At 46.6% G+C, this 22,431-nt stretch overlaps 1 protein-coding gene across 2 annotated transcripts in view; it reads right to left on the bottom strand.

Annotated features, from left to right (window-relative positions):
• INSC (INSC spindle orientation adaptor protein) overlaps window positions 1–22,431 on the bottom strand; it is a 129,264-nt gene that overhangs the window by 73,626 nt on the left and 33,207 nt on the right. The window contains exon 2 of one of the 2 annotated variants that reach the window (XM_007448577.1): window positions 19,576–19,676. In XM_007448577.1, coding sequence (XP_007448639.1) covers window positions 19,576–19,676 — 101 coding nt within the window. Of the gene's footprint in view, window positions 1–19,575; window positions 19,693–22,431 lie in introns of those variants that run through there. The other variant, XM_007448578.1, reaches the window with a different exon arrangement.

Here is a 22,431-nt window from a genome sequence, read left to right as displayed (position 1 = left end):
TTGGGCTAGAGGATGGAAGTTGTCCTCTCGGGGGAAGAAACAGGGCAAGCCTAGCTGGCTTTTGCCGCCCTAGAGCCCAGCAAGGGCTGAATCCCAGGCCAGCCTCTTGGACTTGTGCCTTCTATGCTTAGTTACCTCAGGGAGGCCTCCCTCTGCCGTTCAGGCCCTCAGACTGGCTCAGGAAGATGCCGCTCCCTCCTTAATTGCCTGAACAGGCCTTGAACCAGAGCTGCCTCAGGACAGAGCCACTTATCGGGTAAAGGCCTTGAGCGTAAGAGGAGCTTCCGCAGGCCCAGGCCAACACAGCTTGCACGTCTGCACGCAGGGGTAGAAAGAGTTGGCTCTGCTCTTTGTCATCTGTGTACTTGAAGGCAGGCTGCCACTGCTGCTGCCTTTTTTTTTTTCCTTTTTCTGATATTTTTATTGAAATAACATATGTATATAAAAGTGAACAAATCATAATATCAAGCTGCAGTTCCATGAATTTTCATAAGGTCAACACACCCTTGTATCCAGGAACTAGATAAAGAAATAGAATATTAGCAGCATCCCAGAAGCCTCCCTTGCACCCCCTTCTGGACACTCCCCAACCAGAATAACCAGTATCCTGACTCTCACAACATACATTAGTCTTTTGAGTAAGTTTCTTAACCTCTCTGAGCTTCAATTTCTTCACCTGTAAAACAGAGATAATGATAGAACCTTCCACAGTGAGTTGATGGAAGGATTAAATTAAATGGTGAACGTAAAGGGCCTAGGACAGTGCATAGCACAAAGGCGATGCCCAAAAATGTTCATTCTCTTTGCTGCCTTTCCCCATATGCAACACTTTAGCACCTCTAATAATTATAATAGAGGCTAGAATTTAGTGAGCACATTCCATGTGCTGAGCACTATGCTAAGTGTTTTACATGAATTATTTGATCTTCTCCTCAGGACAACTATCTGAGTTGGGTCTTATTATCATTCCCATTTTACAGATGAGGAAACAGAGATGCAGAGAAGTAAAACCACCCAGGTAAAAAGCAGTAGCACTGAGATTGAAACCCTAGTCTCTCTGGTTCCAGAGTCTACTCTTAACTGCTATGCTTCACTGCTTCCTATTCTGCCTGCCCCTCAAAAAAGATGACAAAGAGCAGAGAGCAAGATAAGATGCCTTAACACAGGGAGATATGCAGGGCCATTTCCCAAGAAAGAACTTCAGGGGCTGTTTATCAGCAACAGGAAGATGAACGAAAGCTACGAGCCCTGGCTCTGCCTAAAGCTCTGGGTAGCAGGAGGACCAGAATCACGGGCCCCAGAGATGTAATTGCTGCTTTCAGGCCAAACCCACTCCCGGCCGTGCAGTTCCAGGAGCTGCCTTCCAGGGTGACAGCCTCAGAGATGAGGACAGACAAGGGGCGCCTGTGGGGAAAGCAGAATCTGGTTTTCTTTTAAGAATGAGCTTAAAATAACTTCTATTTCCAGAGATTGTTTAAACAGATACCTCCTCTTTCTCCCCCAGCAGCAACCAAACATACAGAGAAGAATAAATGAGCAGAGTAGTAAAGCCCATGGACCCCTGCCTCCTCCTAACCCCATTCAGTGGCTCATCCCACTTAGGTCCAAGGCCAACTCTGACCAGGGAAGAGAGGACGTCAGAGGTTCTGGCCCACCAGCAGGTGGAGGGCAAAATGGGCTGATGCTCGAGGCATGTATATACCTATGAAGCCTGACTTTGCCCAGCTTGCTTTGCACCCAAGCTGCCCTAGTTACAACTAAACCATCGGGATAATAATATAATTGTGTTTAGCTAAAAAACAAATAAGTAGGGCTTCCCTGGTGGCGCAGTGGTTGAGAGTCCGCCTGCCGATGCAGGGGACGCGGGTTCGTGCCCCAGTCTGGGAAGATCCCACGTGCCGCGGAGCGGCTGGGCCCGTGAACCATGGCCACTGAGCCTGCACGTCCGGAGCCTGTGCTCCGCAACGGGAGAGGCCACAACAGTGAGAGGCCCGCGTACCACAAAAAAACACAAAACAAAAAACAAAACAAAAAAACAAGTAAGTAATAGAGAATTGATGAAAAGCAGCTCTGAAGTCACAGGGAAAGGGAAAACAGACAAAATCCACCAGTAATAACAACTAATATTTATTGGACCCCAGGACTGTACAATTATCATGTAGTATTTTATTCTCACAGTAACCTGATGAAGTGAACACTCTTATTGTCTCCACTTTACGGGTGAGAATACAGAGGTGCAGAAGACTTACATGACTTAAGAGAGCCAGAACTCCATGTAGGCAGCCTGATTTCATAGACTATGTGCATATTGGCCATACTAAATGGTTTCTCCACCTGTCTCTCTCATCCACCAGACTTCAAGATCTCCTCAAGGGCAGGCACTGTCTGATTTATCTCAGCATCACCAGCACGCAGCACAGGGCCTGACATATAGCAGGTGTCATTATATACTTAATTGAATCAAGTAAACCAGAGACCACCTGGGAAACGGATTGTGAGCCTTGCCATGCCAGATGAAAATATTTCCAGAACTTGCAGAGTGTCATGCAAGATGAGCATGAGTGCCCTGACCTGGCACGTGGATTGGAATCCCTGAACTTACCCCTTCCTCTCTTCTGGGGCTATACTTCAGAAGATGTGGACTCTGTCTTTGGCTTGGATGTCAGAAAAAGCATAGGTCAGCTCATTGCGATACTTTTTTCCCTGTGGTTAAAATTTGAGGTTGGGTAAGTAACTAGATACCACAAAAGACATGATAATAAACATTTTTTGTTTTAAATAGAAATACTTAAAGCAGGTGTCAGCAGAATCAGAGAGACCTTTGTAAAAGGCATTGTTCAAACATTCCTGTATTCCACCAAGCAATGCTCTGGTTGGGTAGAGCTTGGACCCTTAGCAACCATTATCCCAATTCTCAGAAATTTCAGGCAAATGGTTTTCCAGTGAGGTGTGGAGATATATAGCTAAGCCTTGGAGAAGTGGCTGAAGGGAGGTCTGAGCTCCCATAGGAAGTGCCTGTCCCCACATGATGCCTGTAACATAAAATATTCTCAACCAGTTTGATAAGGTTTAAAACAATACCTGGTCAATTCAATGAAACACTACAGATGCTGATCATGTGCCAGGCTTTGTGCTGGTGACCCTTGCCCTTAGGAAGCTCCCATTGTCTAAGAGATAAACAGACATAAACAAATATAGCCCAACCTCATTCTCATCCTAACATGATGTACCATAGCGTCAAGTATTTCCAGGAGTTCCTAGAGTTCGTCTCATATATATATTTCCCCCCCCAAAAAAGACTGGTTCAGTCAACCACAAGGCAGCACTGGATAATTCTGTCATCTCTTCTTCCTTTAGCAGCCTTACACTAGGTATAATTCTAGTTGCCAGGTCCTGCCAGGTCCACCCAGCATGGCTGCCTTTCCTCCTGGGTAATATCATGCTGTCTGATCTCTACTAGACATCTCTGACTGTCATAGTCACTGCTTCTTCTCTTACTGCTGTATCTTCTAGGTACCACTGTGCCGGCATCAGAGCCAGGCATGACACTGGGTCTTCTGGGCATCATGTGGCTTCTGTTGGGTACCAGTGCTCCCCTCAGGGCATGAACTCTGGAGCTATATTGCCTGGATCAAATCCTAGTCTGCCACTTGCTAACCACAACTTTGGGAAAGCCTCTTTGTATTTCAGTTTCCTCTTCCTCAAAGGCAAAAGGGAATGATAATAGTACCTAACTCCTAGGCTTTTTGTGATTATTAAATGAAGTGAATATATGGATAGATATGTTCACACACATACATATGTATACAAACATATGTAAATATTTGCTTAGAATAATGCCTGATAGACAATATTGTATGTGTTAGTTATTTCTGGAGTGATTTGAATTAAAGCAGCTGGTAACATCAGAACTTAGTTACTTAAACGTGAGAGAAATAAGGAAGAATTCTGGAAAGATGACAGTAGTGGCAGCATAGTTTATCAATCACTCCAATTCCCCATATAAAAACTGACAGAGCAACTAGATAACAAGGCCAAAACCCCATGGATAATATTTACAGCAAAGCTAGATGATAAAGCATTCCTACAAACCTCAAAATACAAGCGGCGGGGTGGGGGGGCAAACCAGCTACAAGACTGCTCGGTGTCATCTGTATGAGAGGAAGAAGAGAAAACAATAAGGTGGCATCTGGAGAACATGGGAAGGGAGAACCCCAATGTAGCCACTGGGTATTTACTGGAAAGCACAGTGTGACGATTTGAGAATAATAACTGAAATTAGAAGGGGTTTGCGTCTCCAATGAGGTGAGTGCAAGGCACGTACTCTGAACTCTCAAAACTGACCCAACAGGAATCTCTTTTACAACAAAGCACCACATTAAGAAGAAACTTTTGGGAGTAAAATCGAAATTGAGAAGGACTGAGATAATAGAGACAGAAGGAAGAGAGTTCAGACCAATGTGAGGGGCAGAACAGAGCTAGGAACTTTAGAAAGCAGATCACTATATTTTTGAACCCTACACAAAAACAAAAGAAGATGGAGCTCTGTGAAGTTAGAACAGACTTCGTGCACCCTACTTCCCTCTAAAAGTTTATGAAAACTAATTTCACATACAAATGAGCAAAGAAAATTTATTAAAGTATCATCCCATGCATAGTTATTTTAGAAAGAGAATAAAGAGCAGAATAATATTGCTACGATGAGAAAATGCCAAGAGAATGTACTCAAAAACAGAAGGAAACTATAAATTACTGTTTCAATATTTCAATAACCATTACCAAATGAGCTTAAATTTTTAAGAAAAATGATATATACCGAGTATACTACCTATATGGAAACAAGCATACAAGGTGTATTCTAGTAAGATTATTGGACTTTTAAAAGAAAAAAAAGAGGGCTTCCCTGGTGGTGCAGTGGTTGGGAGTCCGCCTGCTGGTGCGCGGGGCGCGGGTTCGTGCCCCGGTCCGGGAGGGTCCCGCGTGCTGCGGGGCGGCTGGGCCCGTGAGCCATGGCCACTGAGCCTGCGCGTCTGGAGCCTGTGCTCCGCGGCGGGAGAGGCCACGGCGGTGGGAGGCCCGTGTACCGCCAAAAAAAATAAAAAAAGAAAAGAAAATCCTTTGCACATCTAGAAATAAGTGCACGTTACTTATAAGGGACAGGAAATTATGCTATGATAACTTTCTTAGAGCAATCCTTTATACCAGAAAAAAAGTAGAGTAACATATTTAAAATATTCGATATGAAAAGAAACCAAGGATGTTATATTCAGCCAAATGACGTTCGAGAATAAGATGAGGAGTCCTGATTTCTGTGGCAGCAGTGGTGTTGGAAGACAATCACTCAAGAATAATTAAGACAAAATCGATAGGACTTGAATACCAATTCAGATGGAAGATGAACAACAGGGACTAGTCAAAGATGTGACCCAAATTTTTGACTCAAGCAGATGAATGGACAGGAGAAACCAGTTCAGAAGACAGGAAGGTGGGTTCAGCTTGAGGCTTGTTGAGTCTGATGGGCCCACTGTCTCTTCTTTTGAAGCAGGCCCATCCCTCTCTCTGGACTGCCCTCCCATCGAACTTCATTCCCCAAACTTCCAGGCCCTCCCAGACTGCACACAGAGTGTGTGACCCACATACCCTCACACATTCCACCCTGAATATTCATTCAGTCAATATTTCCTTAGTGCCTACTTTGTGCCGGGAACTGTTCCAGATGCTTGGGATACAGAGTGAACAAAGCCAACAAACCTCCCCGCCCCATGAAATGTACATTACAGAAGGGAAAACAGACAATAGTAATAAATGTAATAGATTTAACAGTGCCTGGTATGTTAAAACCAGATAATTTCCATTCAAAAGAAGAGTTAGAATAAGTGGGGACAAGACTGTTCATGTGAGAGGCAGGGAGGGAAGAACCACTTCAAATAATGGGTCAGGGTAGGACTCATTGAGAAGGTAAACTGTGAGGGAATGCTTCAGAGAAGAGCAACCATGCTGATGTATGGGTACTGAGCTTTCGGGGCAGAGGGAAAAGATGGTGCAAATGTCTTCTGTGGCAGTAAGCCTGGGTGCTGGAGAAACAGTACAGAGGTAAGTGCGGCCAGAATGGAGTAGAGCAAGGGAAAGATCAGTAGGAGTGAGAAGGGACTCAGGCTAGATCCTAGAGGGCCCTGAAAGCCACTGCAAGCCCTCTGGGGTTTCACTCTGAGTAAACAGCAGGATTCCTCCCGAGACATCCGAGGAACCTTGTCATCAGCTGGGTCCACCTGGCCCCTACGCCATTCTACAACCCAACCTGGAAGGCTCTCTCACTAAGGGCTTTATAAAAACCACACATAGATGAATTTAGAATGACTTAACCTCTGCTATGCAGTGAACTATAAACTGTTTATTGAACAGTTAATGTAAGCATAATTATTTATGCAACAAGCTATAAATAATTTACAGTATGGTTAGGAGATTAACTTCCCACCTCTCTTCACTAAGGCACTGGTGAACTGGTGAAACCCAGCCAGCTGAGACCAAAGGAAATGTTGCTTCTCTGATCGTGTTCAAATCTTCCAGTGTTTTCATTGCCCTGCTTCTGAGCCATGCTGAGCTGCATTACAGGCCTTTTTATGCGTTGAGGCTTTTGTGAAAGGGGCAGACAATTCTCCATCTTTGTCCCTAACCACTCCTAGCTCACATTTTAAGGGTAGAGCCTTCCCCAGCATATGGTGTTGGACAGCTCACAGCAGCCTTGCTCCTAACTTGTGGCTGACCCATGCATGCAATGCCAGAACCAGGAAGGAAGTAATCTCTCCTTCGATGAATCTGCACGATGTTTCCTGCATCACCTATTGTGCTGGGGGATGGCCTCTGTCTCTCCGTGTTCCCTGCAGTGACCCTCTGCTCCAAGCTGTAGCACTGGAAAGAGTTTTCAGATCACTCCCCAGAAATCCCCATTTTCATTATTCATCCTAGCCCTTTTGACATATGTGTTCCATAACATTTTCGGTTAATTGAACTGTCCAGTATAACACGGTAAGAGAGTTGATCCTACTTTTCAGATATTCCCAGGAGTGCTGGCCCACTAATACACCTCGAAGCTAATACCTGGGAGTAATTTGTGAAGGGGATATGGATACTGGCATCATAGTCACTTTGCCCTGTCCATTTCTCCAGGTTTTGGCTTCCAGCAATCTATAGAAGGACTTGAAGGTAGGGAAGAGATTTGGAGACTCTAACAAATCAATATTTTAAAAATCTAACATAGTTCCAAGCATGCTATAAAGGAAATATTTTTTGAGTACCTTCTGCATGCCAGGCATGTATCAAGTGCTTGCCCGTACAGTATCTGTCTTGCAGTTACAGAATGCTATTTCTTATCCCCCGTCTTATAGGAAAAAGTGAGGCTCAGAAAGCTTCCTGCAGGTCATCAATGACTGGGTCTAGATCTCAGTCCAGGTCAGCCTGCCTCCAGAGCCTGTGCCTTCACTACCTCCCCAGACTGTCCAGCACCCATGAGTGTGCTGTCGTTTCTGTTTCAGGACAGGGAACATGAATTTGGCTCTAGGTGACTGTTTCCAGTCCAGGGAGCCAATTTCATGTGCACATTTCACAGCTGCCTCCTCTCTGATGACTCAGGAGCAACCCGTCTTGTTAACTTTATCAAACTCTGGCATTTTGAAGACACTATTAGTACTCCCTGGCCTTCCCTTAACTCAGGAAAAACTTACTTTTGAAACTCTAAAAAGGATACGTGTGTGTACGTGCATTGTCAGTATACATATGAGAGCCGGCATGATGCTACTCACAGTAAGAACACCTGACGAGGATCCATCACTCTCTCTTCATCCCGCTTTCACCTCTTAATAGCTGTGTGCCCTTGCATGTGACGCTTGCCCTCTCTGAGCCTCAGTTCTCTGACCTGCTCTGCCCCTCATTCCCAAACCATTGTCTCAGCCTCACCAAGTTCTTTCAAGTGCCTCTGCTGAGACTTCCAGCCTCCCAGCCTTTGCACATGCTGATCCCTCTCTCCCCATCTCCTCTTCACCTTGCTGATGCCTACGTATCCTTGGAATCTTGGACTAAATGTCTCTCCTGAAGTAGGTGTCTCTGACTCCTAGATGAGCTTACGTCCCATGTGTCCCATGTGTCTGGAGCACCCTGTCTTTCCCTCATCATGACACAGGTCTCAATTATTTAACTACCTGTTTATCTGCTAGACCATAAGCAGGGCAGGGCTTCTCTCTACCAGGCCTACCCTGCATCCTTCCCCTCGCACTGGGCCCGATATAGTGAAAATGCTCAGTGTCTATTTCTGGAACTGAATTAAGTTTAAAAATCTATCAAATGGGAATAACAATGACCTGTACAACTGTACCGTCTCATCGGGTTATTGTGATAAGCTCCATAATCATTACTGCTAACATTTATTGAGGCTGAGCCCTGTGCCAACTATCAAGGAGACGGCTTCATGCAGTTCTCACAGTGACCCTGAGAGCAGGCCACTATCATCATCTTACCTTTACAAATGAGGAAAACTGAAGCTTAGAGAGGCTTACGTGAACTCTCTGATATCACCCAGCTTGTAGGTGGCAAAGTTTGGCTCAGAACCCAGCCCATCAGACTCTAGACCCCATGTCCTTAAATGCCACTCTAAACTGCATTATGAAAGGCCGTGCTCTGTCCAGATGGCATGTGTAGTACTGTCAGGTAAAGATATAAATGCATTCTCACATGCCTGAGCTGAGTCATTGCTCGCCTTCAAGTTTCACGGCTGTAACACAGGACCTGATGTGTAGACTAAAACGGGTTTAGCTTTGTCTTTCCTCTTTACTCTAAGGAGAGTATTTTCATTTGCCAAAGTGGAACATTTAGGAGAATTCACGTATCCTGCATGTCAGCTGCCATCCTGGTACCTCTGCGGGATTCTGGAAAAGGCAGGTGAGAGTCCAGAAGTAACCACTAGAGGGTTTCCAAGAGCGGGTCTCCACCGTTGCCATAGACTCCATCAGCCTCCAGCCCCCAGCACTTGGACCCCCTTCCTGTACCACACTCTCGCTCTATCCCCAGCCTCAGGCTCTGACCAAGAGTCCTCTATCCCCAGTTGTGGGCGGACTCCAGGCATCCTTAGGATTTGGCTTCGAAAGAGCCCCAGATGCAGAGGCCACAAGCGGCTGCCTGTCCCACCAGGTCCTGCAGCCAGTACATGCATCCTGATGTCCTGGTGTTTTCTGTGTGCGTTCTCAGCGCCAGCCTGTTCTAGAAGCTGAGGAAAAGCCTGAACAGGAGAAGATCCCAGTGCTCACACAGCTCAGGCAAGACCCCGAACAGGCAAGAAAGCCCCAAGAATCCAATCTGGTCACAGTTGTAACAGTAGCTGATGTGTTGAGTTCCAGCAATGATCCAGGCAGTGTTCTAAGCCCTCTCAATATATTACTCCTTAATCCTCCCCACAGCCCTGGGAGAGAAGACTGTTATTGCCCCCATTTACAGACAAGGAGACTTCTGTTGGGAGAGGTCACATGGTGGGTAAGTGGTGGAGCCATCACTCAGACCCATGCTCTAGAGCCCAGAGCCTCTCCTCGTATCAACTAAACACCACACTGCCAGCAAGAAGCTGTGAGCAGGAGAGTCTGGGATCACAGGAGACAGAGGGCCTGACTTCGCCTGGGAATATGTACACAAAGGAAATGACACTTGCCCTGGTGCTTAGAGCAGAGGAGTTGGCCGGGATGACAAGGACAGAAGGACTTCCACATAAATGCAAAACTGCCTAGAGACATAAAAATAGTAATACGACCAGAAGTCTCACTGGAATCAAGCATCAGGGGCCTATGAGGGGTGGCCAGGAAGGGGCCTAAGGAGAGACACAGGGACCAGTTGATCAAAGACCTTGAATACCATGATTAGGGATTTGGATTTAATTCTGAAGGCAATTTAGAGACACTCAAAACATTTTAGAGCAGGGCAGTGGCACAACTGTGCAGAGACTCAGTAGAAAATGGACTGGAGTGAGTTAAATACCATACAGGAGGGTGACCTGTCGGGAAATGATGGTTATACAGCAGAGAGAGGACAGAAGGCTGAACTAAGGCAGTGACCTGGGAAAGGAAGAAGTGGATGGTCTGGGAGGGAGATGAGAAGATACGAGGGTGAAGGAGGGAAAGGAGCAAGGCTGCCTCCTTGGCCTCTGGTCCGTGTGACTGGTGCTGCCCTGACTGAGATAGGAAACCCATCCAGGAAGGAGTTAGTTTTCATTTTGCTTGGTTTCATGGTGATGCACGATGACAAGTGGGATACACGAGGCCACGGCAGAAGTGGGGTCTAGGCCCTACAGAGGGGTCCCTCAAAGAGGCCCCACACCTTCCCAGAGAGGAGAGCAGGCCTGGTGAAGCCGGCACAGCCCTGCCACAAGCCGGTCCACTCCCAGCCGCCGTCACTGTGCCGCCACATAATGAGATGTTCTTCTCAATTTTGGAGCCCGGGGACTGTGGCTCCTTACGGTTTGGACTGCGTTAGTGCCGAGCATCCCATAATTGCATAGCTCATCAGATTCTCTGTCATTAGCTCTCTGGTTCTCAGGGCTCCACCTTTCCTACTGCATTTGCTGGTTGACCCCAACATAAAAAGTCTGGTTAAACAGGGCAGCTCTTGCTGTGCAGCAGGCTCTGCCTGCTGTCCCTGCACCTCGCGACTCCCAGTGGTTCAACCATCCTCAGCCGTGAACTTGGAGCTGCCATCTCACTATACATGAAATCTTTCCATTGCAAGTACAGATGATCTGATTTCTCATACAAAGGAAGGAACTGAAAACTGAGGTCAAAGCAGATGGACTGGCAATGAGTCACACACCCTTCGTGGTGGAAACCACCACAGTGAGGAGCCTGTAGGGTCTCGAGCCAAGGAGCTGGAGGGGCCAGGGGCCAGGACCAGGGTTGGAGTTCCTCTGCTTCCACAGTGACCTGGAATCTGAGCCTGATGCTGGGAAGATGTCCCCTTGCCTGTGGGGCAGGGAGGGCATCCCAAACAGTGAATGGGGCTCACAGGAGCCCTGTCCAGTATCTGGAAGAGCCCCTGAAGAGAAGTAGATGTCTACTCCCCAAGTCACCCTTCTCCTTGCTCCCTGATGGTGGCTTTCCTGGACATCTGGAAGGAGGTGACTAAGCCCCCAAATCTGGGTTTTCTGGAGCCTGGCAGATTCCAAACACAAAGCCAGATGTAACCACAATCATCTTCACATACCAGGACACTGGTTGGATAAATTATTTTAAGCTGGAATTATCCAGGGTGGAGTCGGGGTGGGGGAAGGGAGGAGCATAGTCTTATACTAAGGCATTACAGTATGGAAAAAATGGGCTCCCTAAAATATGTCTAAAATCAGAAGGAATTAACTACCCACACAGCAAGCAGGGAGAATTACAAACAATAGAGCACCTCTGGGCACCAAGAACTCTCTCCTTCAGCCCTCACAGTGGTTTGATGGTTGGCGATTATCAACCCATTTTACAGATGTAGAAACTGAAGCTTAGAGGCATTACTTAACTTGTCTAAGACCTCATTGTTAATAGTCATGATAAAGTTAAAATTGATTGAGTGCTTATTACTTTCTGGACACTGCTAAATGCTAGAACCAATCTTAATGCTTACTTAACCCTCAAAACAGTCCCATGAGGGTCACATAACTGAGATTTGGGAGGTGAAGTGACCTGGCCAAGGTCTCGTGGTAGATAAGTGGAAACAAGAATCTATGCAGTCTGAGACCAGAACCTTGGTCTTACCTAAATGCTATGTTCTTTAATGGTCTTCAGCAATTTAGCTAATATTCACACCCTCAAATCCACAGCTGGGGCTCTTTCTCCTATGCTGGACTTCCCTGATGTGATTATCAATGCCTTTTTAAAGATGGTGATCATTTAAAGACTACAGTGTGTCTAGTCATTTTTCAAACTCTTGCCTTATTTCTATTGGAGAGAGAACAGGTTGTGTGTTATTTAAATTCAGGACAGAGCTACTGGCCCACTGGCCCCGTCATCACAGATCTCTGACGAGTTTGCACCAGAAGTACTGCCAGAACGGGAAGCCAGGGAGACCGTGCAGAGTTGGGAGGGACCCTCTCAGGACTCTGGCTGTGAAGGGTCTCCCCACCCCTTCACTGTCCCTGCCTCAGCTCTTGTCACTTAGATTGCCCTCCTCATTCTTCAAAGCCCATCACTGGGGGAAGGTAACTGTGTCTGACCCTTCAGATGCCAAAGGGAACAATTCTTCCCAGTTCAGCAGACACATGTCCTGGTCCCCAGTTGCTGATACCAGTTCCTCATTGCTAGATAATCCTGCTGGCCTGGCATCCAGAATTCCCCAAAACATTGGGGGTCATTAGTTTATGGAAATCTCTGCCTACACTCTTGTTGGTTCATTTTAACTTCTTTTCACGCAGAATGAAACTTTAATTATTCCTTCAAAATCTGGAATTTGGATTTCTCTGCCTTACTGTATTCCACCTGCTGTGTGAAGTGGAGAGCCTTCTGTAAGAATACATTTCTATGCCAAGAACACTTGGTAATGGCCTCCAAACTTTACTGAGTACCCCAGTGGGCCAAGGTATTGGGCTAGGTGTTGGGATTATAAAGGAGAGATGGTAAGAATATGATCTCCAAGAGGGCAGGACCTTCTACTACAGTGAGACATAATCTCTCCACCTAGCACAGCACCTGCCACATCATAGGCACTCAATAAACATTTACTGAATGAATAAATGAATGACTGTAAATAAGCAATTATGGTTCAGTATGCTCCCTATGGCGTTTTGAAGTATGGAGAAAGAATTTTGAGAGCACTGAAAGGATGTTCATCTCAGACTAGGGTATCTGAGAAAGCTTCCCATGCCAGCGCTGGAAGGATGCCTTCAAGTTCACCAGAAGAAGCAGAGTTGGAAGGTGGCAGGATTTCAGACAGAAGAAACAGCATGTGCAAAGCAGTGGAGGTGAGGAACCACAGGTTGGGAAGAAGGCCGGTTGCTAAGACTAGTCAGAGGGGTGGAATGAATTCAGTCAAAAATAAGAACTTCAAATCAAGAAACATGTTGGAGTGCTAGGTTGCGTGGATTTATCTGTATTATAACCTAGCAAAGCAGGGCGCACTATCCCCTCCCCTGGAGAGGAGAGCCCTTCTCCAGGCTGTACCACGGGGATTCCATAAAACCTGAACAGGGCACACCCTCAAATGCTGGAAGGGGCTCCCAAACTAAAATGTCTTACAATTTCCATCCCAGCTACAAGGCCAACACTAAACCTCTTCATGAGATTCGTTGGAAGGAATAAGACCCTGTTTGCTTCGGTCAATGAGATTCTTTCATAGCCCTGAGGCACTAAAGTGGGATACTTTTGTCCAGAAGAGGGAAGATTATCCAAAACTCACTCACAGACTTCTAGAAGTTAGAGCTAAAAGGGTCCCTGGGGAAACTTTTGCCTACCTGCTCATTCTCAGATTAAGAAACTGAGGCTCATAAAGGGAAAAGGATTGTCTGAGAACACACAGCAGGTTAGCATAGAGCCACAGGACTGGGAAGGAAGGAAGAGAGAAAGGAAGACAGGATGGAAGGAAGGCCAGCCTCTGGTCCCTGGTTGCTGCTCCCACTACAGTGTGCTCTCCTGTGAGACATTTAATGATGAAATTGCAGAGACATGTTTTCCAATGAATTAAAACCAAAGATTAAAAATATTTCTGAATCGCTTTTTTTTTTTTTTTTTTTTTTTTTTGCATTACGCGGGCCTCTTACTATTGTGGCCTCTCCCATTGCAGAGCACAGGCTCTGGATGCGCAGGCTCAGCGGCCATGGCTCACGGGCCCAGCCGCTCCGTGGCATGTGGGATCTTCCCGGACCGGGGCACGAACCTGTGTCCCCTGCCTGCATCGGCAGGCGGACTCTCAACCACTGCACCACCAGGGAAGCCCTAAATCGTTATTCTTTAGAAGAAAAAAAATGTCTCTCCAACTGTCTGACTCCTTCAACCAGTTAAATCTTTGACTTCCATTCAGAAACAGTATTTAAATTAATCAAGGTAAAACTCTAGCTTATCCTTTCCCTCCAAGCGGCACTTTTCCACCATAAAGAATGAGAATAGCTTGCTGGAGACAGACAGGGGAGTGTCTTGGAGAAAGGAACAAAATCCAAGCTATGGAATTAAATTTCTCACAGTCACCTGAAACTCCTAGGCTGTTAGTCATTTTTCAAACATTTATTAAACATTTATTCATTCAACAACCAGTTTTTGAGTTTATTCTGTGTGCATTTTAACCAAAGGAGCACAAATATGAATCAGAAATGACTTTGGCCCCCAGGACATTTATTACTGAGTAGGAAGGATGACACTTACATAACTCATTATAGTACTACTCAAGGCCTGGCCCAGAGTAAGTTCTTAGCCTCAAGTAAACTTCATTCAAATGAATGAGTGAATGAATGAAATTTTTATCTATTACAGATCATTGCTAACCAGAGGATTCCACTGGGGCTAGGACACAGAGTTGCCAGAATTTACTGAAGGCTAGGAGGGAGAATAAACTTAAGAAACAGAGCCCAGGAAAGGCCAAAGGGCAGGAGGGGGCCTGAAGAGTATTATGGCAGCTCCATTTCCCTCTCTGGGCCTCAATTTACCTATCTTATAATGCAGGGAGCTCTGAGGAAACTTCCAGCAACAACATTGAATACCTCTATGATCCCAGTTCCCGGCACCATAAGGGAATTTAAATCCAACCTTTCCTCTTAAAAATATCTATTGAATCATCGTCCCTCTGCCTTTACAAGGTCACGCCCTGTGTTTCTGTGGATTTCTCTTGGGAGATGGGAGAAGGAAGGGAATATGATTCTAGCTTTGATTAGCCTTCCTTTTGGTTTAAACAACAGACAAATATCCAATTATCCCATTGACAATTACAGTCTGCACATTTCACCGCAGGCGCAGAAAGCAGCCCAGCATCAGAAAACCAGCCACAGACCAATGGTGTACACATGCAAGCCATTATCTACTTGGAGACAGGCTGGGCTGCAACGGCCCCACTGGCTCAGGGAAGCTGGGTGGGTCCTCGCCAGCAGGCCAGGGGCAACCCAGGAGGCCGCCTGCTACTAGCTGCAGCTGCATCCAGCCCTGGCTCATTTCAGATTCCAGGCTGAACAGAAACATTGTAAGAAAGCGATTCCCTTACAGTGAGACACCCCAAATAAAAGCCCCAGGTTGTATACTTGCTACAAAAACCAGGCCTGATCAAGTCAAGAGATAAATTATTGAGTTGCACAAGGGAAGGGACCACGCCGTATTTGGTCACAATCATGTCCTTAAGCACACAAGCCCCATACAAAGCACATGATCTGCACTCAACATATATTTTGAGAAATTATGTGGAAGGCTAGTAAATAAACGACTACTTGAATGAGTGACTGATTTGCTTGTGCAATGCCCTCAAGAACATCGTGGAAAAGACAGCCAGAATAGAATGCTGGCCGGCACTCATGTTCAAGCACCATCTGGGAACATGCATCTCTGCTCTGATCCTTGTCAGCCTGTCCTGGACAAGTAGGTGACTTAACTCCTCAAGCCTCATTTCCTCATGTGATGGACGTTGTATGTGCCCCTCAGATTCCCCCTCAGGGAAGGACTTGTTGTTCCCAGCTGGCAGACCCCCCAGATACTGCCTCAGAGGCACCTCACCTGAGGTCATGCCTGCCCACACACTCCAACGACAGATCAAGGTGGGATATGAAGGTTCTGGCCACTCTGGCCAATGAACAACTCTGATCCCAAAGGTCCCTGTGAGGTCAGCTGAGTCATCATCAAGCAGGCATCCCAGCTCCCCAGCTCCCCCTGCCCAGGCCTGCTTCCTTCCTTTCCCTTCCACAGGTGTTGATCCCAAAGGCACTCCCTAATAACCATCTTGAAATCTCCACTCCATCTCAATGGCTGCTTCCCAGAGGACCTAAACTATGGCTCCCTCATTAGCAAAATAGAGATAATAATAAGTATACACAAGGGCTATCATGAGGACTGAGTTGCTATGTGTAAAAGCATCCAGCTTTTAGCGAATGCTGGATGAGAGTGAGCCAACTTTGTTATGGGGTTAGTGAAGCCCAGTCCTTTCATCAGTATTCCCACCCTCACTGGCAGGAAACCAGAGAGAAAATGTCAGTGTCCCAGCTTGATCTGTGGGTAAGAGAAGTAGTGGAAGAAAGGAGAGAAGGAAGGAAGGAAGGAAGGAAGGAAGGAAGGAAGGAAGGAAGGAAGGAAGGAAGGGAGGGAGGGAGGGAGGGAGGGAGGACATGTCTGGATGTGGCCCTGCGTGCATCCCTCAGACTGGCCTCCAACCCACTCTGTAGGAACCTCTCCATAGAGAGAGTCAAATCAAAGGACTGGGCCATCAGGATCCCTGCAGAAGATGAGGGCTACGCTGCGATGGTAGAAAGCACAACCCTGGGAGCAGGCAGACAGGTGGCAACACCCAGACCACCATGTCTGGGTCCCAGCACCACTACTACCCAGCCCAGAGCCAATGGAGGGAATCAATGTACCAGATACAAAGATGGGAACCCAGAGACGCAAGAAGAAAGCAAAGATCAGCTAGAGACACAGCAGCCACAGTCTCCTGCTACCCAGAGTGCTGATGCCCTGTCCCCTGCAATCCCACCAATAAGTCCATGAACCTCCAGGGAAGTATTTGAACCAGAGCTTGCGAGGGTTTCCACTGCTGAGGGAGGGAGGGAGGGAGGAGGGGTGTGTTAGTGTTACAGGGATGGCCTGGTGACGTGTGGGTTGGCACCCTGAGGCCTAGAGAGACCTTCCTTCCTGGACCCCAGCACTTACACGACCTTTTAAAGCACTTACGACTGACACCCTGTTACAGACAATAAAGCTGGTGCTCAGACAGGTTAGGAGGCAGCCAGTCACACAGCTGATAGGAAGCGGAGCTGGGATTTGAGCCCAAGTCTGATTCCAAGGCCTATATGCTTTCAACCACTTAGAGTTCCCACATTAAGGTTTCCAAGAGTAGGGTTTTGTTCTTTGGCTTGTCTGTTTTATTATTTTTAAATACGAAGACCTCCCAGGAGATTCAGACACAGTCAGTGTTGAGAGAACTATCACACACCGTCCTGTCGCCCACACCAATTCAGCTCAGGATCCCAACCCCTGGCCTCAGACTCAGTTGCTCCCTACCCTCTGTTCTCTTCCAGGAGCCTGCACCTAGAAAAGCTCTATTTGATGCTATTTACCCGTAAGGATCTCAAATACCAAAGGCCTAATGCACATGATTCACCCAGGCTGTGAGATGATCCCACACAACTTGACCATATTTATTTATTTTGTACATCGAGGTGAACAATGGCACTCCAGAGTGAAATTCAGCCTCACTGGAACACAACAAAAAGAAGTCAATTATCCAGCATTAATTATTTATCTGGAGACAATAACCACGGTGCTATTCCCCACGAGAGAGGCCTCTACAGCTTGGAGCAAGAGGAAAGAAGAGGTGGCTGCTATTGTCTGCCCATAATGTGGCATCAGATTGGACAAATGAACCCCTTTGACATCCTGTAAATACACATGAGCCTCCGCTGTGAATGTAGCTCATGCACATGCCTCTAGAACACAGACAATTAATAGGGTGGTAGAGAATTAATAGGATTCTATTCCCCCAATATCCTGGGGAGGTCTGCCCTGGCAATGCCAGGCTGTGACTATATTAAAGGAAATACCACCTTCTCTCTGCAGCCTTCCCTGCTCTAACAGAATTGTAAGATTGAAGACATTCTAAACAAACATTTTTGCAGGTTGCAGTGTTTGTGGAACCATATTAGTCTGGTGTTTTCCTCTCACGGTGTTTACTGTACAATATCAGTTAGAAAACCTGTCCTGACTGACTCGAAAAGAATAATGATCTGATTCCTAAATCATTTTTATGTAATTTAACTTTCTTTTATCTTTAAAAATTCTGAGGAGCTTGGAAGAGAGAGATCAGTGGTTCCCAGGGGCTGAAAGAGTGCCAGGATGTGATCTACCTTGGCTCCGTATTCTCTAGTCCGGGGACTTACTCTTTATTTAAAGAAGTTAATGTTGATTGAGCAGTTTCTATGTTTCAGGCAGGTGATTTATATATCTTTATACATCTTTATAAAGTCTCATCACAACCCGATGATGTAAGTATAAATATCTCCATTTCATAGATCAATAAACTGAAGCCCGAGGTCACAGCTAATAAGTAGCAGAACCAAGAATCAAGTTTGGGTGGAGTGGGTCCCAACTCCTAACCACTGTCCTAAACAGCCCTGTGACGACAGCTTCCCCACCCGCCAGCACAGCCTCTGGTCTGGCCATCCCAACACCCATGAGTTCTGTGGAGGTATCCCAAAGCCCTATTGCCACAGCTGCTGCTGCCCATCTGGATACACAGTTTCCAACCTACTACCTGGTCAGGACAGGTGATGGAAAGACTAAGATTCCTCTTCATCTAGAACGGTTCCACTCTTTTCTGATTATAAAATAATACTCAAAACTCAAACGAACAATATAGAAATGCATGATGTAAATAAGTTGAAACCCCCTGCAATTCAGGTGAGGGGTTAGTAGAGATTAGATGGTAGTGTTACCATAATATATTTAAAGCAAAATACTACAGAACAAAACAACGATTTAACGGCCTTGCAAGGGCTACTTGGATTCTGCTGCCTGGAAACATCCCTGTCAAAATGTCTGAGCAAGAAATGAAGGGCTAAGTTTCAGCCTTGAGCACTCAAACTGCAAAGTTCCTCCATAGATCAAACCTGCATTAGAGTGACCAACCATCCCAGTTTGCCCAAGACCGAGGAGTTTCCAGGCACACAGGAATCTCAGTGCCAAAATCAGGACAGTCCCAGGCAAACCGGGAGAGTAGGTCATCACAGATTTGCTGCCCTGGTGCCTCCACCTTTGCTTCTGTCTCAGGCCTCCAGGAACAGTCATGTCAGATCTACACCTGCTTCCCCATCCCTTTCACCTGTGTGAAGGCAGCTCTAGAGCCTCAGGTCTTTCCTTCCCAGCTCATCATCCGGGCCTCACCTGCTGCTCAGTGTATTCCTCCCCCACCCTCCCCACACTGCCGCTCAGGGCAATAAGTGCTTCCCAAGGATGAGCTCTGTGCCCACTCCTCTCCCTGGTGCTCTGAGAGAAAGCCACCCAATGGTAGGCTGACCTCTTCCAAGAGGCTCAGAGAGGCCACTTCCCCCAGTGGCTCCAGCCTCCTGGCCCTGGCAGGATCCACAGCGGCCTCTGGGGTCCCCTATCTTAGCAGCACACTTCACTTGACTCTTTGCTTCATTATCTGCCTGGATCTTAAACTAGCTCCTTGGGGCAGGATGTGGCTGACTCCTCTGTGCCCCAGGGCCCAGTTCCATTTGTATTTGCTGAGTGACTGTGGCATCCCCGATACCTTGTCCTAAGCCTCCTCCCCAGCACAGTGCACAGAGAGAAGGGGCCACCTGCAAACCTCAGGATCCTGGGGCTGGGCCTCAGCCAGAGTCCAGATGAGGCAGGCCTGGCCCTGAGACACAGCAGTGGGACTTACCGCTGACCCGGCAGGGGGATGGAGTCCAGGTGGCGGCCTCCAGGCAGCGCCATCATGTTGACGCCAATCTGCAGCAAAGCCTGCCCACAGCGGTCGGGGCCCTGGAAAGAGAAGGCAGGATGGGGTCAACGAGGGCCCCCCGAGTGAGGAGGCGCAATCATTTTCTCTCCCAAATCCTGGCCACAGGGACTCATCTCAGGTGTGGAGGGAAGGCCCCCTGGCCCTCTTCTGCTGTTTGAACCAGTTTATACTCCACTATCCTCACACAAGCAATGCAGGGCTCAGGTCTGATCTTGATTCTAAGCCCCTAGCCCACTATGAACCCCTAGAATCTTTTCTTATCTCTCATGGCCCAACACGTACCTAACCCATTTTGCTTTGCACCAAATATTGGGACACATAGACTAGCAAATATTGCATAGGACATACTTATATTTAAGAAGTTTAGAGTTTACCTGAAATTCACACTTTACTGGGCATCCTGTATTATTAGCTAACTCTGGCAACTCTCTATGCTAATTTCCTAACTATCAATATATACTGTCATAGTACTAGGTTCTTCACTTTGCTTATGCCTGGGAAATGTGACCCTTTAATGGGCATGGTGGTTGCTTCCCCAAATCCATTCCACTTTAGATGATGTAATTTCACGCAAACTGCCAGGAATTGGTTTAGGAATAGGCATGTGACTCAATTAAAGCCAATGAGCCATGACAGAATTGCTTCTAGGAAAAGTTAACTTTGTCCTTAACTGCAAGCCAGCCACAAGATGAGGTAGTATCTCTCCCATTGGACCTGAACAAGGAAGCATGTCGCTCCATTGCTGCTAGAGACCATCTTGCAATCAAGAGGGGACCCAGCTGGAGAAGAAAGCAGGCACACAGAGGAACAAAACCTGCATTCTTGATCACTGAGCCACTGAATCAACCAGTGCTGAGTCTGGCCCACCTCTGGGCTCCCTAGTATGTAAAATACTAAAGTTCTTGTCTAAGGGAGGATTTTGGTTTAGTATACCCAAAAGCAGCCTAACTGAAAAGGCGATCCAGGTTCCGGGGCCTCCAATCCCAGCGCTGAGCACCCACTTGGCTTGCCTGTGCCTCATAGGTTATAGACCAAGACAACAGTGTTCTCCCTCCATAAAATCAGCTGCCCACCTGTTTGTCTCCTGCCTCGAAATCCCATCTCCATTCTTCCCTCTCTGCCACCTCTTTCTCCAAGCCAATGAAGAAGCCCTCCTTGAGGAAAGTGGAGATTCTGTCACCTTTGCCTGGGTAAAGCAAGAGTCAAGAGATGGTTGTCTGTCACTTGTCATATCCTGAGTTTGAGGACAGCAGATTTCAAGACATTCAGAGAAAACACAAGTGTGAACTTGTGGGAGGATACAGCTGAGGAGGGCAGCAATTCAAGCCCAGAAAAATTAAACTCTTACATTATGATTAAAAGTGACCCTTATGAGAAAAGAACGGAGGAGGACTTTAATTCATAGTGATGTGGCTGGACATAAAGTACCCCTTGTGATGCTTGGAATAAAAGACAAAAAAATGTGAATCTGAAAAGTATAGGGAGGAAGCAGCCCGGAATAAACTAGGGCTTTAGATCATTCCAGAGACTCACTGTCACTGCCTGTTCCCTGCTCTGCAGACCCCACTAGACTGTGAGACCCTGGATGGCAGGGACCACTTGGTTCCAAGGGCTGGGCACTTAGCAAACACTAGATATGTCTATAGAAATAATGAGTGGAATGAATTTTTAATACATTTATGTTGAGCCCTAATTCTTCATCTACAACTGAGAATAACAGTATCTGTTTTACAGGGCTATTATAACAATGACATAAGATCAGGAATGCAGAAGTGTCAGGCCAGATTGAGAGCTAAATAAATAGTTATTATTATGTCCTGAGAGTCTGCGCTGTGTTCAGCCCTGTGGTCAGCTTTGCCAGGGGAGATGCAGAAAATCAGATACAGCATATAAAGCACCTAGCACAATAACAGTGCTCCATGAGGCCTCTTTATCATCAGGAGTATCATGATTTTTATTACTTTCATTATTTTCATTATTGAGAAGGTATATTTTTGGAACCCAATGAGTCAGCAGCCTGAAGAGAATGGCACAAAAGAAAAAAGCTAGAAACAACAAGATGAGGTATTTGTTCCGTTTTCAATGTGTTTGATGAAAGAACCGAAAAGGGAAATACCACCGTCTCAGAGTGAATGCTTTGACGCGATCAGAGTTCAGTGAGCAAGCAGATCTTATTTTAGCTCCATCTTCATCATGGAGAAGAAAGGGGGCAGAGCAAAAAGGTTGAGGCAAGTGACAGTAAGGAAAGTTTAAGGACACAGGAAGTTCCAAGGCCCTTTAAAGTGTGAACAAGTTAGGATTCTGTGAGCACACCCTAGAATATTGGAGGACCTCCTGGATCTGATCAAGTCGTATCTGAGGGACCCTGAGAAAGGGTCCCTGAATGCAGGAGAATATTCTGATTTTCCAAGAGGTAGATTCCAGAAACACATCTTGGTGACCACGAAATTCTAGAACAGATTCCTAATCGCTGGCCTGTGAGCCCGTCAGGGAGAAGCCGGCTAGAACCCAGATGGAACAAATCATGCTCAAACAATTTCTTCCTTTTCATTAGCAACCGCTGGGCTCTCAGCTGAGGGGGTTGCAATAAACCTAATATATCTTGATTTTGTTAAAACATCCGGCTGAGACGTCCTCATTCCTCCATTTCATCCACAGCTTCCCAGCAGTTAGGCCAGTGGAGGCTGCCTGCTAACAAAACCTTGGTTCATGTGATTGCATGTGTTCCCAGAGGCTGGAGAGCCCTCTTGGGGACATCTGGGCTGACGTGTATCA

This window comes from Lipotes vexillifer, unplaced genomic scaffold, assembly GCF_000442215.2.
Source record: "Lipotes vexillifer unplaced genomic scaffold, Lipotes_vexillifer_v1.1 scaffold519, whole genome shotgun sequence".
Taxonomy (NCBI): Eukaryota; Metazoa; Chordata; class Mammalia; order Artiodactyla; family Lipotidae; genus Lipotes; species Lipotes vexillifer.
This window is presented reverse-complemented; position numbering and strand designations above follow the sequence as displayed.